The following is a 15722-nucleotide window of genomic DNA, read 5'->3' on the forward strand; positions in this document are numbered from 1 at the left end:
GGATTTTCTGAGAATATTAAACCCTAATTGCCTGAGGGTTCCATTTTATGTAAAAAGTTAACTGCTATACTATCAGAATGCCACTGCCCCACTACCAACTTTGAGAGAATTCAGAAAATAATCACTAATAGCATATTTTGAAGGGCTTAATTTTCTTACGGAATCCCTGATGGGAAAGGAGCCTGGGCAGAATATTACTTCCTCTGCCATTGTCTTTTGCAGTTTTGTGAAGGAACGAATAGTCCAACCTAGGAGAACCTATGTATCAATGAAACCACTGGATAAACTTTTTTTTATAGTCCTTAAAAAGGATCTCACATTTCTGACTCCTGAGCCCTGACAAGAATGTTCAGATTCTAGGTCTCCAGGCATATAGATGGGCAAAGAACTGCCTGTTGCTTCCAGGCTGGGAAAAAACACAACACGTAGTGAGCACAGAGTTGGACACGACTGAAGCGACTTAGCAGCAGCAGCAGCAGCAGCAGCAGCAGCAGCAGTGAACACAGATCTTGTCTTGTCTACCTAACTCAGAAAGTTTGCCATATTTTTCTACTTGATCAATGCTGCAAGTATACTTGTCTCTTAAATTTCGTTCTCAGTGCACCTTCCTTTCTGGTCTTAAAAATCTCTTGACAGTTTTCTGAAGTCTTCCTGATAGTGATGAGACTTAGGGAACTTAACCTTATATTTACAGACCAGCTCTAGCTGGTCTGCTGGTTTTTCGAGTAGTCATGTATGGATGGGAGAGTTGGAGCATAAAGAAAGCTGAGCACTGAAGAATTGATGCTCTTAAACTGTGGTATTGGAGAAGACTCTTGAGAGTCCCTTGGACTGCAAGGAGATCCAACCAGTCAATGCTAAAGGAAATCAATGCTGAATATTCATTGGAAAGACTGATGCTGAAGCTGAAGCTCTATTTCAATACTTTGGCTCCCTGATACGAAGAGCCAACTCATTAGAAAAGACCCTGATGTTGGGAAAGATTGAAAGCACGAAGAGAAGGCAATTACAGAGGACAAGATGGTTGGATGGCATCACTGACTCAAAGATAATACTGGAAGTATTATGGTTTAAGGTCCTTCATTTAAATCTTTAATTCATTTTGAGTTTATTTTTGTGCTTGGTGTGAGAGAGTAGTTCAGTTTGATTCTTTTGCATGTAACTGTCTAGTTTCCCCAACAGTGGCCTTGTTGAAGAGGTTGTCTCTTCCTCACTGTATATCCTTGCATCCTTCCCCATAGATTAATTCCCCTATAATTGTGGTATAGTCTCTGTGCTCTCTCTTTTGTTCCAGTGATCTATGTGACTTGTTTTGTCCCAGCACCATACTGTTTTGACGCCTGTAGTTTTGTGGTACAGTTTGAAATTAGGAACTGTGATACCTTCAGCTTTGTTCTTCTTTCTAAAGCTTATTCTGGCTTTTGTGGGTCTTCTGTGTTTCCATACAAATGTTAGAATTATTTGTTCTAGTTCTGTGAAAAATACAGTGTGTATTTTGATAGAGCTTGCATTGAAGCTGTAGATTAATTTGGGTAGTATGGTATTTTAGCAGTATTCGTTCTTCCAATCCAAGACCGTGGTATATCTTTCCATCTGCTTATGTTTTCATTTCCTTCATCAGCATCTTACAGTTTTCCATGTTCAGGTCTTTTACCTCCTTAGATTTATCCCTGTATGTTTTATATTTTGCTGCAATTGTAAATGGGATAGTTTTCTTAATTTCTCTCTCTGATAGTTTGTTGTAAATTGGTAGAAATGCAATAGACTTCTATATATTGATTTTAAATCTTGCATCTTTGCCCAGTTCATTGATGAGTTCTAATTTTTTTTTTCCAGTGACATCTTTAGGATTTTCTGGGTAATCTGTCACTTGAAAATAACAGTTTTACTTCTTTTCCAGTTGGAATTCCTCTTTTTTCTTGATTGCTGTGTCTAGGACTTCTAATACTATGGTGAATAAAAGTAGTGAGAGTTGGCATCCTTTTCCTGTTTTGATCTTACAGGAAAGAAGTTCTTTTCATCCTTGAATATGATGTTGGCTGTGGGTTTGTCATTGTTGCTGTTGTCCAGTCACCCAGTCGTGTCTGACTCTTTCTGACCCCATGGAATGCAGCACACCAGGCCTCTCTGTCCCTCACCATCTCCCGAAGTTTGCCAAATTTCATGTCCATCACTTCTGTGATGCCATCCAGCCATCTCATCCTCTGATGCACTCTTCTCCTTCTGCCCTCAGTCTTTCCCAGCATCAGGGACATTCCAATGAGTCAGCTCTTTGCATCAGATAACAAAATACTGGAGCTTCAACTTCAGCATCAGTCCTTCCAATGAGTATTCACAGTTGATTTCCCCTAAGATTGACATGTTTTGATCTCCTTGCTGTCCAAAGGACTCTCAGGAGTCTTCTCCAGCACCATAGTTTGAAGGCATCAATTCTTCAACCCTCTGCCTTCTTTACCATCCAGCTCTCACAACCACATGTGACCACTTATGTGGGTTTGTCATATATGGTCTTTATTATGTGAGGTTTGTTTCTGTTATACTCACTTTGTTGAGTTTTGTTTGAAATCATATATAGATATTTAATTTTGTCAAATGCTTCTTTATGTATCTGTTGAGATGTTCATATAATTTTTATTCTTTAATTTGTTAGTGTACTGTATCACATTAATTTACAGATATTGCACCATTGTTGATTCAGTTCAGTTCAATACAGTTGCTTAGTTCAGTTCAGTCCAGTTCAGTTGCTCAGTCGTGTCCGACTCTTTGTGACCCCATGAATTGCAGCACGCCAGGCCTCCCTGTCCATCACCAACTCCCGGAGTTCACTCAGACTCACATCCATCGAGTCAGTGATGCCATCCAGCCATCTCATCCTCTGTCGTCCCCTTCTCCTCCTGCCCCCAATCCCTCCCAGCATCAGAGTCTTTTCCAATGAGTCAACTCTTCGCATGAGGTGGCCAAAGTACTGGAGTTTCAGCTTTAGCATCAGTCCTTCCAAAGAAATCCAAGGACTGATCTCCTTTAGAATGGACTGGATCTCCTTGGATCTCCTTGCAGTCCAAGGGACTCTCAAAAGTCTTCTCCAACACCACAGTTCAAAAGCATCAATTCTTCGGTGCTCAGGCTTCTTCACAGTCCAACTCTCACATCCATACATGACCACTGGAAAAACCATAGCCTTGACTAGACGGACCTTTGTTGGCAAAGTAATGTCTCTGCTTTTGAATATGCTATTCTAGGTTGGTCATAACTTTCCTTCCAAGGAGTAAGCATCTTTTAATTTTGTGGCTGCAGTCACCATCTGCAGTGATTTTGGAGCCCAAAAAGTCTGACACTGTTTCCCCATCTATTTCCCATGAAGTGATGGGACCGGATGCCATGATCTTCGTTTTCTGAATGTTGAGCTTTAAGCCAACTTTTTCACTCTCCTCTTTCACTTTCATCAAGAGGCTTTTTAGTTCCTCTTCACTTTCTGCCATAAGGGTGGTGTCGTCTGCATATCTGAGGTTATTGATATTTCTCCCGGGAATCTTGATTCCAGCTTGTGTTTCTTCCAGTCCAGTGTTTCTCATGATGTACTCTGCATATAAGTTAAATAAGCAGGGTGACAATATACAGCCTTGACATACTCCTTTTCCTATTTGGAACCAGTCTGTTGTTCCATGTCCAGTTCTAACTGTTGCTTCCTGACCTGCATACAGATTTCTCAAGTGTCAGGTCAGTCATGTTCAACTCTTTGTGACCCCTTGGAAACAGTACATTTGGCTTCCCTGTCTATCACCAACTCCTGGCACTTGCTCAAACTCATGTCCATCAAGTCAGTGATGCCATCCAACCATCTCATCCTCTGTCGTCCCCTTCTCCTCCTGCCTTCAATCTTTCCCAGCACCAGGGTCTTTGCCAATGAGTCGTTTCTTCGCATCAGGTGGCCAGAGTATTGGAGCTTCAGCTTCAGCATCAGTCGTCTCAATGAATATTCAGGACTGATTTCCTGTAGGATTGACTGATTCAATCTCCTTTCAGTCCAAGGGACTCTCAAAAGTCTTCTCCAACACCACAGTTCAAAAGTATCAATTCTTCGGCACTCAGCTTTCTTTATGGTCCAACTCTTATATCCATACATGACTACTGGAAAAACCACAGCTTTGACAATATGTAACTTTGTTGGTCGGAGAAGGCAATGTCTCTGCTTTTTTAATATGCTATCTAGGTTTGTCATAGCTTTTCTTTCAAAGAGCAAGCGTCTTTTAATTTTGTGGCTGCAGTCACCATCTGCAGTGATTTTGGAGTCCCTGAATATAAAGTCTGTTACTGTTTCCATTGTTTCCCCATCTGTTTGCCAAGAAGTGATGAGATGGGATGCTATGATCTTTGTTTTTTGAATGTTGAGTTTTAAGCCAGCTTTTTCACTCTCCTCTTTCACTTCCATCAAGAGACTCTTTAGTTCTTCTTCGCTTTTTGCCATAAGGGTGGTTTCATCTGCATATCTGAGGTTATTGATATTTCTCCTAGCAATATTGATTCCAGCTTGTCTTTCATCTAGCCCAGTATTTCATATGATGTACTCTGCATATAAGATAAATAAACAGGGTGACAATATACAGCCTTGACATACTCTTTTCCCAATTTGGAACCAGTCCATTGTTCCATGTCCAGTTCTAACTGTTGCTTCTTGACCTGCATACGGATTTCTCAGGAGGCAGATAAGGTGGTCTGGTATTTCCATCTCTTGAATTTTCCACACTTTGTTGTGATCCACACAGTCAAAGGCTTTGGCATAGTCAATACAGCAGAAGTAGATGTTTTTCTGAAATTCTCTTGTTTTTTATATGATCCAACAGATGTTTGAAATTTGATCTCTGGTTCCTCTGCCTTTTATAAATTCAGCTTGAGCATCTGTAAGTTCTTGGTTCACATACTGTTGAAGCCTGGCTTGGAGAATTTTGAGCATTACTTTGCTAGAGCATGAGATGAGTGCAATTGCTTGGTAGTTGGAACATTCTTTGGCATTGCCTTTCTTTGGGAAATACAGATAGATAGGTAGATAGATAGATGCATATATACATGTCTTATTTGAAAGGTAGGACATCTGAGTCTTTAAATTAAAGGTATTAAATTAAATTAAAGGTATGACATCTGAGGCCTTAAATTAAATCATCTCAAAGGATTTTATCATTTATTAAAGTTACTTTTTTAGTCTCTTCCTATCTAGCTTGCTCTTTAGTTTGTCTGCTCTTATTTTCTAATCTTATAATGAGAATGCTGGTGATCAAGCATGTTAAAACCTGCTTATTTTAAAAATAGACTCTGAGTGAATGCTTAAATGAGTTTAGAATGATTTTTTATTATATGTGGCCTTTGTGACTGATCTTAGCTTTTAAAAACTAGATTGAATTTATCTTTGTTTGCTCTTTCTATTTCATGATAAAGTTCATGCATAGATCATATCTGAATTAAGATAAAAACATGAATTCATTTTGGTCATCACATTTTCAATCTGGAATACAAATCCTGTTTTTACATGGATTTTTAAACTTTTTCCTCCTGTGGAAATTATGGCTCAAAAAATGCAAGATTTTAAAATACAACCACATAGGTTACTCTTAATTCCCACATTCATAACCTTGGTCCTTTGAAATTCAACAGACTGAGAAGCAGACCTTAATTCCACACCCAAGACCAGAGGTGATGATTGTCACATGCTGGGGAGCTGAATTGATTAAAGTGAGAGTCAGAGAGGTTTCCATGTCCATCATAGGTGGCCGGGTTTAAACTAGTAAGCTAATCATACAAAGGTTTACAGGCTGATATTAGGTAAAGCAAAGCAGCTTATTTGTCACTTCTGAACATTGTGTCAGATGAATGAAGGACAAACAACAACAAAATAAAAGTCATAAAAGTGGATCTTTTTCATGATTCTGTAATTGGATGAAATATATTTACTACATGTGAAGAATTGAATATGTTGGTGTGTTTGGGGGGTCTGATCTTAGAAAAAAGACTTCCTTTCCTATCTGAATTCAGAACCCATTGAAACTCACATCCAGAAAGTAAAGCAGTTAGAGATCACAGTAGCACCTTGATTGCTGACAAAGCTATTATATTGAAGAGTATTTGTGAACACGGGAGACTTAATCCTAAAACCTAGTACCTAACTGACTAGTCACCCACTGGGGTGGGCCTCTCTAAATCAGCAGATTTGGATAGGGGCTTCCCCACAGGAAAGTGATGGGCCCAATAGGCCAATTTCTCTTTACCAATCCTCTACCTAAGTCAGCCTAGATCCCCAGAGTGGAGTTAATTGGGGAACAGAGAGAGGCAAGAGAATTCAGCTAATGGTGCTGCTTTCACATGGAAAAGGGACATAAGGAGTGGAAAATATACATCGCTAAGTATCAGGGGTGTTTATAGACATCTGAAGTCCAATATTTGTTGTCTGCCCATGTATGGTGCTTTGTATATGCTAGCTTGTTTAGTAAATTACCGCTTTTGCCCCAACCCAATCCTACAAATATTGTGAAAGAATAATTATAAATATCATTATATGCATTTTATACATGAGAAAATGAAGCCTTAGAGAACTTACTTAGCTTGTTCAGAGAGTCATAAATGATAATAAGATCTTATATCCATTCTTCCCACATCTCAGTTTCTCATGTTAATAAACCTGAAAATACTTACCCAGGCAAGTAAGATTTCTTCATTGAATATTGTTCTGAAGTTGTATTGGTTGATAATTGATGGATAAAACAATTTGACATTGAGGGGAAGAATGGGGGGAAGGGATATTTAGGGAGTTTGGATGGACATATATATACTGCTATATTTTAAATGGATAACTAAGAAGGACCTACTGTATAGCACATGGAACTCTTCTAATGTTATGTGGTAGCCTGGATGGGAGGGGAGTTTGGGGGAGAATGGATACATGTATATGTATGGCTGAATCCCTTTGCCACTTACCCTAAACTATCACAACATTGTTAATTTACTACACTCCAATACAAAATAAAACTTTTTTTAATGTTTTATTTTGAGTAATTTTAGATTCACAGAAAGGGATGCAAAAATAGTACAGAAAGTTCTACGTCCTTTACTCAGTTTCCTCTAATTCCAGCATCTTATATATTTATAGCATAATTTTCAAAAATGGGAAATTGATATTGGTACTACACTATTAATGAAACCTTACTCAAATTTTACCATTGTTTTCAATATTGCCTGAATTTTTTTGAAGGCAGCAAGTGTATTATATTCATTTTCACATCCATAGTGCCTTCTGTAAGTCTGGTCTAGAATCCAGCATCAGTAATTTTGTTGTTGTTTAGTTGCTAAGTCATCTGTCCATGGACTTCCTAGGCAAGAATACTGGAGTGGGTTGCCATTTCCTTCTTCAGGGGATCTTCCTGACCCAGAGATCGAACCCGCATTTCCTGTGTCTCCTGCATTGGCAGATGGGTTCTTTACCACTAAGCCATTTATAGGGTCATAAATGAATAGATTTTGAGATTCATAGTGTTCATACAACGTATGTATGTGTATATATATGTGCCATAGGTTTAGAAGCACATACAAAAGTCAGAAGCTGTGATTTGAATGAATGTTATTTAGAACTAAATTTCATATTAGACTTGGTAAAGCAAAGCCCTTTAAAACTGAAAAATTTTCAGAAACAGAAGAGAATGTACTAATCAAATTGAAAGAAAAATACGTACCTTAGAAGGTAGTAAATAGGCAAAAGCTATCATGTGACATTTATTTTATTAATTGTGTACATGTGTGTTGGTGCATGTACATTTCACATCTCACTTTAGTAAATGCCTGAACAAGAGAAGCAACAGTTGCTGGCAATTAGTCCTGTATTTCTAGGCAGATCACAGGTTGTAGGCGTTAATATTAAATTAAATAATAGAAACTCTCTTATTTGAAGAGGAAATCCAAGCTGATGCTTTTAAGTCTTCTATTTTCTTTTGCACTGAGCTCAAGAGCTAGCACTAATGAAATGTGGATCTTATTATCACAATATTTTCTATCATTTATAACCAAAGAATATGAAAACAGGAGAGAGGCAATATTCTAAGCACAAAATTATTCTTAAGCTTAGTGGACTCAAAAATAGCCACCTTTCTGTTTTATCAATCACCTTTTAACCAAACTGAAAATATTTATATGATAAAGTGTAGAAAGACAAAAACATGGCATTATTCTTAGCTAAGCAAAACAGATATACAAAATTCTTATGAGAACTATTTTTTTTCTCAAAAAGTTCAACTTTTAAAATGCTTTAATTAGTAATGGTGAAAGTGGGCACCCTTGTCTTGTTCCTGACTTTAGAGGAAATGCTTTCAATTTTTCACCATTGAGGATAATGTTTGCTGTGGGTTTGTCATATATAGCTTTTATTATGTTGAGGTATGTTCCTTCTATTCCTGCTTTCTGGAGAGTTCTTATCATAAATGGATGTTGAATTTTGTCAAAGGCTTTCTCTGCATCTATTGAGATAATCATATGGTTTTTGTTTCTCAATTTGTTAATGTAGTGTATAACATTGATTGATTTGCGGATATTGAAGAATCCTTGCATCCCTGGGATAAAGCCCACTTGGTCATGGTGTATGATCTTTTTAATGTATTGTTGGATTCTGATTGCTAGAATTTTGTTAAGGATTTTTGCATCTATGTTCATCAGTGATATTGGCCTGTAGTTTTCTTTTTTTGTGGGATCTTTGTCAGGTTTTGGTATTAGGGTGATGGTGGCCTCATAGAATGAGTTTGGAAGTTTACCTTCCTCTGCCCAGCAATCCCACTGCTGGGCATACACACTGAGGAAACCAGAAGGGAAAGAGACACGTGTACCCCAATGTTCATCACAGCACTGTTTATAATAGCCAGAACATGGAAGCAACCTAGATGCCCATCAGCAGATGAATGGATAAGAAAGCTGTGGTACATATACACAATGGAGTATTACTCAGCCATTAAAAAGAATACATTTGAATCTGTTCTAATGAGATGGATGAAACTGGAACCTATTATACAGAGTGAAGTAAGCCAGAAAGAAAAACACCAATACAGTATACTAACGCATATATATGGAATTTAGAAAGATGGTAACAATAACCCTGTGTACGAGACAGCAAAAGAGACACCGATGTATAGATCAGTCTTATGGACTCTGTGGGAGAGGGAGAGGGTGGGGAGATTTGGGAGAATAGCATTGAAACATGTATAATATCATGTATGAAACGAGTCGCCAGTCCAGGTTCGATGCACGGTACTGGATGCTTGGGGCTGGTGCACTGGGACGACCCAGAGGGAGGGTAGGGGAGGGAGGAGGGAGGAGGGTTCAGGATGGGGAACGCGGGTATACCTGTGGCGGATTCATTTCGATATTTGGCAAAACTAATACAATATTGTAAAGTTTAAAAATAAAATAAAATTAAAAAATTTAAATGCTTTAATTATTTTATTATTTTTATTTAGATGGAAGACGTCATAGCACGCATGCAAGATGAAAAAAACGGAATTCCTATTCGTACTGTCAAAAGTTTCCTCTCCAAGATACCTAGTGTCTTCTCTGGTAAGTCTGCATTCAGTGTAACACTTTCCTGCAGCACTTTTCACAAAACTATTTAAAATCCGTTTTAGCCATTTACTTATTGAAGCTCTTTCTAACTCATTATTCAATAATTATTTATAAAAACTCATGACATGGTCAACATTATGTTGGATACTTGACAGTAAAACAAGTCAAAACTGCAAAAAAAAAATCATAATCTTACCAAATTTAATTGTGAAAATGTAATAAATGTGAAATAATAGAAAGTAATATTAAAATTAAAATGTATGAGCCAGTATGATGTAGATTATATACAGAAGTTAGGAGGGTGACTGAAATCAATGAGGAGTCAAGAAAGGGTTCCTGAAGAGTAGTGATAAGCTGAGTTTGAAAAATGAAGAATTTTATCAGGCTTAAGACTACTACTGCACCAACTCTGCGTGTAGAACTTGGAGGGACCAAACTGCTGAGAACTGGGTGGATAGATGAGAACGGCTAGAGTTGGGTCAAATAATGAGGGTCTTTGAAAGCCAACCAAAGAGTTTAATTCTGATACAGTGGGAAATATGGAGACATGTACAATGTTTGCCGAGAATGTTATGACGAAAGTGCTTAGAAATACGTGCTCTGGCTCCAGGAGACAGTGAACGACCACGCTCAGGGGACTCGGGTGTGCTCTGGCCTTGCCTTGCACAGGTTAGAGAAGAGAACAAAACCAGAAAGACCAAAGCCTTAGCAGTGATTAAGCATAGTAAGGAGGCTGGTGCTGAGCATGTGGAGGGAAGGGTGCTTGATGAGAGTCATCAGCAAGAGTTGTACTATGCATCCTTGTGAACAAGGATCAAAAGAAGACCAGAGATTGGAAGAATTCAGCCTTGGGACTATGCTAATAATTAGGACCAGAACACAAGTAGGCAGGCCCAGATGTTGGTGTTTCATAACTGCATTGCTCTCAGATGAAAGAGAGAGCGCAATGGAGCAGATGAAGGCTGAAATAAAATGATATTTTGCTCTAATGAAATGTATTCTCTTTTTCCTGTTACTGTCTTTTAAGCCCACTTTGTTCTAGTTTCTTGTTCTTCCTTGGTGATGCCTTATATTTTTCCACATCTAGGACTTCCTTCATCACTCGCCCACTTCCGGACTTCTAGGTCATTCAGACCATTAAATACTGTCCATTCTTCAATGGTTATCTCAGAAAGCTCTTTGGAGAAAACTATTCTGAACCTTTTTCTCTGTTCTCTCAAAACATGTTTTGTTATTGTTTTGCCTCTATTATTATACCTCACCTTGGCTTATAGTTATTTTCTGTATGCCCTATGCGTGTGTGTGTGCTAAGTCACTTCAGATGTGTCCAACTCTTTGTGACCCTGTGGACTGTCAAGCTCCTCTGTCCATGGGATTCACCAGACAAGAATACTGGAGTGAGTTGCCATGCCCTCCTTTAATATGTCCTATATCCTCAAGTAAATATTAAACTCCTTGCCATCAGTAACTCAGAGAATTAGCTTTACCTTTAAACACAAAATGGGAAAACTACTTGTTATTTTGTCAACTATTGAAAAAGAGAACGTATCTCCTTAAGATACTTCAATACAAGGGCTGTAAACTGAAATGCATTCAGAATCCAGGCACGTAAGTCCACTAAGTTTCCCATCTGAACTGAGATTGTGGTCGATTCAATAGTGCGTAGCCAGCTCCCCTGGTGGCTCAGTGGTAAAGAATTCACCTGCCAATGCAGAAAACATGGGCTCGCTCCTTGATCCAAGAAGATTGCACATTCTGTGGAGCAACTAAGCCCATACACCACAACTATGAGCCTGTGCTCTAGAGCCTGGGAACTGCAACTGCTGAAGCCAGTGTACCCTAGATCCCATGCTTTACAACAAGAGACTACAAATGGAGAACAGTGAGAAGCCTGAGCACCACAACTAGCGAGTAGCCCCCACTCACCCCAACTAGGGAAAGCACACGCAGTAACAAAGGCCCACCGCAGCCAACAGTAAATAAAAGTAAGTAAAACTTATTTAAAAAATAGTGTGCAGCCCATCCAAAGGCATTTCAGTTCAGGAGTTTTTATGACAATATACATGTGCAAAAATGGCTGAATGTAAAAGGATTGCCCATCAGTTTAAGCTGACCTTCAGGTTCACGTTATCTGCTATAATGGCAAATTTAAAATTTTAGTTGAGTTCTTCAGGTAACAATACCTCATACAATCCCAGTATAATATCATATTAGAATTCTGGATTGACAATATTAAATCTTTAATTAAAAAGCGAGAATGAAATTGGGCCATGAAGTGCCTGATATTGTTTTAAGGTTCATTAATATACACCAACAATGTTCATTGTGAAATAAAGAGAATATTCAATGACATTGTTCATATTAGTATAATTAGTTTCTAATTATCATTCTGTGTTTCCTAGAAACATTTAGGAGCTTTTTGCTTCATATGTTCAACTAGAAGCTCTGCTGTAGATTTAATTTGTATGTCTAGTATTTTACCAACTTCTTTGTATTGACGTCCCCAAATTATAATGGTCTCTACCATTAAAGTAGAATCCTCTCTACTTTATTAGCAGTTTTTGGTCATTTTTAGTAATTTTCCTCTTCTTCTATTTCTTATGGTGATTTGGAATTAATTCCTGTGTTCTTTTGTGGCCTGACTTGCTACCCACTGCCTGCTTTCCTGCCTCTTATTGCGTCGCCTTCATCATTTACTGCAAAGTTGCTAATGAAACAAGGAATCTACTAACTTTAGGCCCTTATGTCAATCAGAAACCAACTGTGATGAGTGATGTAATGTATGAGAGTAAGGTAGTGTGATTGTTGAGGAAAGGAGTCTATTTTGTATGGATCGTTCTACAAGGGAAAAACTGTCTCAAATATTGTTAAGCTATTTCCTTAAGTTTACCCATTTATGGTCCCTAAAGCCTTGATGAACAAAGCATGGTCCATGAACCAGTAGTATCAGCATCACATGGGAATTTATTAGAAATACAGCATCTGGGCCCTCTCCAAACCTACTGAATCAGAATAAGAGTTTTAACTAAAGTGTAAGAAGTATATCCAGTAGTCATGTATGGATGTGAGAGTTGGACTATAAAGAAAGCTGAGTGCCAAAAAATTGATGCTTTTGAACTGTGGTGTTGGAGGAGACTCTTGAGAGTCCTTTGGACTGCAAGGAGGTCCAACCAGTCCATCCTAAAGGAAGTCAGTCCTGAATATTCATTGGAAAGACTGACTGAAGCTGAAACTCCAATACTTTGGCCACCTGCTGAGACTCATTGGAAAATGATCCTGATGCTTGGAAAGGTTGAAGGCAGGTGGAGAAGGGGACAACAGAGGATGAGATGGTTGGATGGCATCACCAACTCAATGGACATGAGTTTGAGTAAACTCTGGGAGTTGATGATGGACAGGGAGGCCTGGCATGCTGCAGCCTGTGGGGTTGCAAAGAGTTGGACACGACTGAGTGACTGAACTGAACTGAAGAGGTGCTGCCAGACCGGGTTCCAGGCCAGCACTTGTTTTTTACTGGGTGCAGTGGCCAACCTGTTTGTGCAGAGCTTTCTATTTCCCTTCGAGGGCCCTGCTGTTTTTTTCTGAAATCTGTCCTCAGTCAAGCCCACCCCAGTTTGCCTATTGGTTCTTTGTTGTTTTGGTTTTGTTTTGATTTATTTCGCTTGCAGGAGGGATTTGAAAGAAAATCTAGTTCCTTCTATTTTGTTTGTTCCAAGCCAGGAGCCTCCTCAACCTCTAAGACTGAGGGATGTTAACAGTTAAGTGGAGTTACCTGACTCTACTAGGCAATACCCATGCATAATAATATGTCATGGTGACTAATAATGCTCACATCTGCTTCAGGTGAAAACAGCTGTATTTTGAACACGATGATGCAATTTCATCTTCTCACAGCGTCTGAGAGCCAAACTCAGAATCATGGCTGTTACACAGATGGACTTTGGAGATTTTTTGTTTGTTTTTCCCTACCTCTTGATAAATGCTTTCCTCCAGCTAAACATCCAAGACTTCTCTATTTTGGTTTTGGAGTTGTTAATATTAGCCTCCTGGTTTCCATGGTCCCAACATCAGAAGAAAAATATTTGGAAGAACACTCCACTCTGACCTCTTGAGCTATGGGATAGATGTCTTTGGGTAGGACAGTGTCCCTTCACAGCATTGTTTTTCTCCAGAATTGCCTTCTCAGTTTCTTAGGTTAGGTAGTTCCACTGGTGTTACATGACTGGACCCCCTCAAGTTCAAGGGGTGAAATCAGTAGTAGACATTTGAATGTTCTCATATGCTGGACATTCAGTATTTCACTTATTCCAGATCATGGTAAAATAAGCCTTTACCCACTGGATGAGTTTAATTTTCTTCAACGGATTGACTGGGAAATTACTGAATTTCCTGATAAGTCATAGCAGGAAATGGTGTAGGTTTTCATTAAACTTGAATTGGGCCACCCTTGTGAAACAGCCCACTGAGATGAAATAATTCTGTAGGATTTCCTGTTGAGAGTGAAAAGTGAAAGTATTAGTCACTCAGTCGTGTCTGATTCTTTGCAACCCCATGGATTAAAACCCACCAGTCTCATCCATGGAATTCTTCAGGCAAAAATACTGGAGTGGGTTGCCATTCCCTTCTCCAGGGGATCTTCCTGACCCAGGGGTCGAATCTGGGTCTCCTACATCGCAGGCAGATTCTTTACCATCTGAGCCTGTTGGTGAAGTGAAGTGAAAGTCGCTCAGTCATGTCCAACTCTTTTGACCCCATAGAGTATACAGTCCATGGAATTCTCTAGGCCAGAACACTGGAGTGGGTAGCCTTTCCTTTCTCCAGGGGATCTTCCCAACCCAGGAATCGAACCCAGGTCCCCCGCATTGTAGGCAGATTCTTTACCAGCTGAGCCACCAGGGGAGCCCAAGAATACTGGAGTGGGTAGCCTATCTCTTCTCCAGTGGATCTTCCCGACCCAGGAATTGAACCGGGGTCTCCTGCACTGCAGGTGGCTTCTTTATTAGCTGAGCTACCAGGGAAGCATCTGTTGGTAGCTAACAAATAAAAACACCCTTATTAAATTATTTAATGAGTTTGAAGACTGAATTTACTGAACTTGGAATAGGTGCCTATTCCAAATCAGCAAGGACTGTATGTAGGAAAGAAAGTGGACAGAAATAAATTAGGAGTTCTCAGCCACCATTTCTGCATTTCATATATTTCTGTGTTTTGTCTTAATAGCTTGAGGAGGTTCTCCATTATGAGCCCATTGATACTTAAGGAGTTGCCTCTTTTTGTTGCTCGTCTTTTCCAACTTAATTCCATTCTTCATCTGAGTTTGCCACTCTTTTTTTTTATTGGTGTATCCAGTATTCTTTTCTGCGAAATCTCAAGGACAGAGGAGCCTGAAAGGCTGTAGTTCATGGGGTTGCCAAAGAGTCAGACACAACTGCACACATGCACATAGTTGCTTTGTAGTTTATGTTAATTTCTGCTATACAAAGAAGTGAATCAGCTGTGTGTGTACATGTATCCCCTCCTTCACCCCTACCCATCTAAGTCAGCACAGAAGCCCGAGCTGAGCTTCCTGCACTACACAGCAGGTTTCCACTGGATATCTGTTTTACATGTGGTAGTGTGTATATGTTAATTCTAATTTCCCAATTCATCCCACCACCACCCCCATCATGTCCACAAATCTGTTTTCTACATCTGCATCTCTATTCTTGTCCCGCAAAGTGGTTCATCTGTACCATTTCTCCAGATTCCACATATATGCATTAATACACGGTATTTGTTTTTCTCTGACTTACTTCACTCTGTATATCAGACTCTAGGTCCATCTACATTTCTAAAATTGACCCAATTTTCCTTTTTTATGGCTGAATAATATTCCATTGCATATACGTATGACATCTTTATCTATTCATCTGTTGATGGACATTTAGGTTGCTTCAATGTCCTGACTGTTGTAAACAGTGTTGAAATCATTGGGGTACATGTATTTTTTTGAGTTACAGTTTCTCAGGGTATATGATCACTTATAAAATTCAGATGAAAAAATTTAAAGTTATAGAGATATCCTGTACAGCATAGTGCCTCAAGTTAACAATATTGTATTGCATATTTTCCCTGGAGAAGGAAATGGCAACCCACTC

General features: G+C 39.0%; 1 protein-coding gene across 7 annotated transcripts in view; it reads left to right on the forward strand.

The window, feature by feature from the left end:
* Positions 1-15722, forward strand: part of RGS7 (regulator of G protein signaling 7) — a 479738-nt gene that overhangs the window by 261290 nt on the left and 202726 nt on the right. For 6 of the 7 annotated variants that reach the window (XM_061382532.1, XM_061382530.1, XM_061382533.1 and 3 more), the window contains one exon: positions 9483-9579. In XM_061382532.1, the coding sequence (XP_061238516.1) occupies positions 9483-9579 (97 nt within the window). Of the gene's footprint in view, positions 1-9482; positions 9580-15722 lie in introns of those variants that run through there. The other variant, XM_061382537.1, reaches the window with a different exon arrangement.

Source organism: Bos javanicus, chromosome 16, assembly GCF_032452875.1.
Source record: "Bos javanicus breed banteng chromosome 16, ARS-OSU_banteng_1.0, whole genome shotgun sequence".
Taxonomy (NCBI): Eukaryota; Metazoa; Chordata; class Mammalia; order Artiodactyla; family Bovidae; genus Bos; species Bos javanicus.